General features: G+C 46.2%; 1 protein-coding gene across 1 annotated transcript; it reads right to left on the bottom strand.

Moving 5' to 3' along the window:
* Positions 1 to 1,968: 1,968 nt before the first annotated feature.
* Positions 1,969 to 2,373, bottom strand: LOC138873075 (uncharacterized). The gene has a single exon (XM_070151510.1). It carries the CDS (start codon positions 2,371 to 2,373, stop codon positions 1,969 to 1,971), a length of 405 nt encoding a protein of 134 aa, XP_070007611.1.
* Between the last annotated feature and the right edge of the window lie 416 nt (positions 2,374 to 2,789).

Genomic DNA, 2,789 nt, shown 5'->3' with positions numbered 1-2,789 from the left:
GTCGTCAAGTTGCAGGGCTCGAAGGGCGTGTCAAGGAGCTGGAAACGGAGTTGGCCGCATTGAAAGGACAAATGGCCTCGCTGAGGGTGGAGGAGGCAAGTCGATGTTCTCAGCCTTCTATGTCTCGTGCCTCAGCTGATTCGGACGTGCCCCGCCGTTTGTACGAGTTGTGGGTCCATGCGGAGGCTCGGCTTGACGTGTATAAGGCTTTTCACGACGAAGGTAGGGCTACAGAGGCGGAGGTTCAGGTTGTGCATGCCGAAGCTCGTGTAGCTCGTGAGTCATACGGGTACGACCCCTCGCACACCTAAGGAGGAAGGCTTCAATTCTAATGACGCGAATCGCCTTACTTCAGATTCGTGGTATGAAGGCGCTTACCCCATTGAGGATGATGTGTAGTCTTGGTTTGTATTTACTTTTGTTTAGGAATTTTTGCACGGGTCATACTTGGGCCTGTTTGTAGGGGTGAATGTAAATGATATTTTGCTGTAATGTAAAATTTACTTTTGTCGGCTTGTTTATTCGTTTGTTGTTTTTTCTTTGCATTTTATCGCACATGATATTGACACCCTTGGCTATTGGGATGTCGCTTCGACTGTCGTCGAAGTAGAATCCCGTCATGGTTCGAACGAGGTCGAACTTAAATTGTCGTCGATGGCCTTAGCCATTGGGATGTTGCTTCGAACTGTCGTCGAAGTAGAATCCCGTCGTGGCTCGAACGAGGTCGATCTGATATTTTCGTCGATGGCCTTGGCCATTGGGATGTTGCTTCGAACTGTCATCGAAGTAGAATCCCGTCGTGGTTCAATTGAGGTCGAACTTAAATTGTCGTCGATGGCCTTGGCCATTGGGATGTTTCTTCGAACTGTAGTCGAAGTAGAATCCCATCGTGGTTCGACTGAGGTCAAACTTAAATCATCATCGATGGCCTTAGCCATTGGGATGTTGCTTCGAACTATCGTCGAAGTAGAATCCCGTCGTGGTTCGACTGAGGTTGAACTTAAATTGTCGTCGGTGGCCTTGGCCATTGGGATGTTGCTTCGAACTGTCGTCGAAGTTGAATCCCGTCGTGGTTCAATTGAGGCCGAACTTAAATTGTCGTCCATGGCCTTGGCCATTGGGATGTTACTTCGAACTGTCATTGAAGTAGAATCTCGTCGTGGTTCGACTAAGGTCGAACTTAAATTGTCGTCAATGGCCTTGGCCATTGGGATTTTGCTTCGAACGGTCATCGAAGTAGAATCCCGTCATGGTTCGACTGAGGTCGAACTTAAATTGTCGTCGATGGCCTTGGCCATTGGAATGTTGCTTCGAACTATCGTCGAAGTAGAATCCCGTCGTGGTTCGACTGAGGTCGAACTTAAATTATCGTCGATGGCCTTGGCCATTGGGATGTTGCTTCGAACTGTCGTCAAAGTAGAATCCCGTTGTGGTTCGACTAAGGTCGAACGTAAATTGTCGTAGATGGCCTTGGCCATTGGGATGTTGCTTCAAATTGTAGTCGAAGTAGAATCTCATTGTGGTTTGAACCAGGTCGAACTTAAAATCTTTGAAGACGGTCGTATTCCCGTAGGAAGACATCACATGTCAATTAGGGGAGATCTGATTCTGCACTTACAATGGATATTTGATTTCGTAAATATAATGGAGATTTGATTCCGTAAATATAATGGAGATTTGATTCCGTACATATAATAGATATTTGATTATCTATATGTAGTCCCTTCATTACTTCGATCTGGAGATCACATTGACGGGTCGATGTAATGAACAACACATCGCTTCTTAAGGCGTCCCCCTTGCCACCTCATTAAAAACCTCCCCAGGAAAACCTGATTGGGACAAAACTCGGGTAAGGAAAAAAGAGTACGACATAGGTGACACCTTTTAGAAGTGGAAATACTTGAGATAGGCGACGTTCCAGTTGTTTTGGAGCAGTTTTCCCTCCATTGTTTCTAGTTAGAACGCTTATTTGCTTGCTGCTGCTACGATTTTATATGGTCCGTCCCAGTTCGTCCTCAATTTTCCCTCATTAGGGTCTTTTGATGCTTGTGTTTTGGCCTTGAGGACGTAGTCGCCAACTTTGAGTAGTCGCACCTTGGCTCTCTTGTTGTAGTATCTTTCTACTTGCTGCTTCTGGGCTACCATTCTTATGTGGGCCATGTCTCTTCGTTCTTCTACTTCATCCAGATCTTGTAGCCTACTTTTGTCGTTGCCTGTTCCGCTCTCGTTGGAGTATCTCAAGCTGGGCTCCCCGACCTCGACGGGTATAACTACGTCGGTCCCATAGACCAGTGAGTATGGCGTTTCTCCTGTGCTGGATTTTGGCGTAGCGCGGTATGCCCATAATACTTCAGGTAGTAGTTCAGCCATAACCCTTTAGATTCCTCAAGCTTCTTTTTCAACATGTTCAATATTACTTTATTAGAGGACTCGGCTTGGCTATTGGCCAAGGGTGATATGGCATGCAGAGTATTCGTTTGATGCGCCACTTTTCAAAAACTCCAGTCGTTCTTTTTCCAACGAATTGAGGTTCGTTGTCACAGCTGATTTCCTTGGGATGCCAAAACGGCATATAATTTTTTCCATATGAAGGCGATGACCTCCTGCTCACGTATCTGATTGTATGCACCTGTTTCCACCCATTTAGAGAAGTAGTCAGTTAAAACCAAAAGGAAGCGTACCTTACCTCGTCCTGTTGGGTGGGGGCCGACTATGTCCATTCCCCATTTTATGAATGGCCATGGAGAAGTGACGGAATGGAGGAGTTCTCCTGCTTGATGTATCAT

Source organism: Nicotiana sylvestris, chromosome 7, assembly GCF_000393655.2.
Source record: "Nicotiana sylvestris chromosome 7, ASM39365v2, whole genome shotgun sequence".
Classification (NCBI taxonomy): Eukaryota; Viridiplantae; Streptophyta; class Magnoliopsida; order Solanales; family Solanaceae; genus Nicotiana; species Nicotiana sylvestris.
This window is presented reverse-complemented; position numbering and strand designations above follow the sequence as displayed.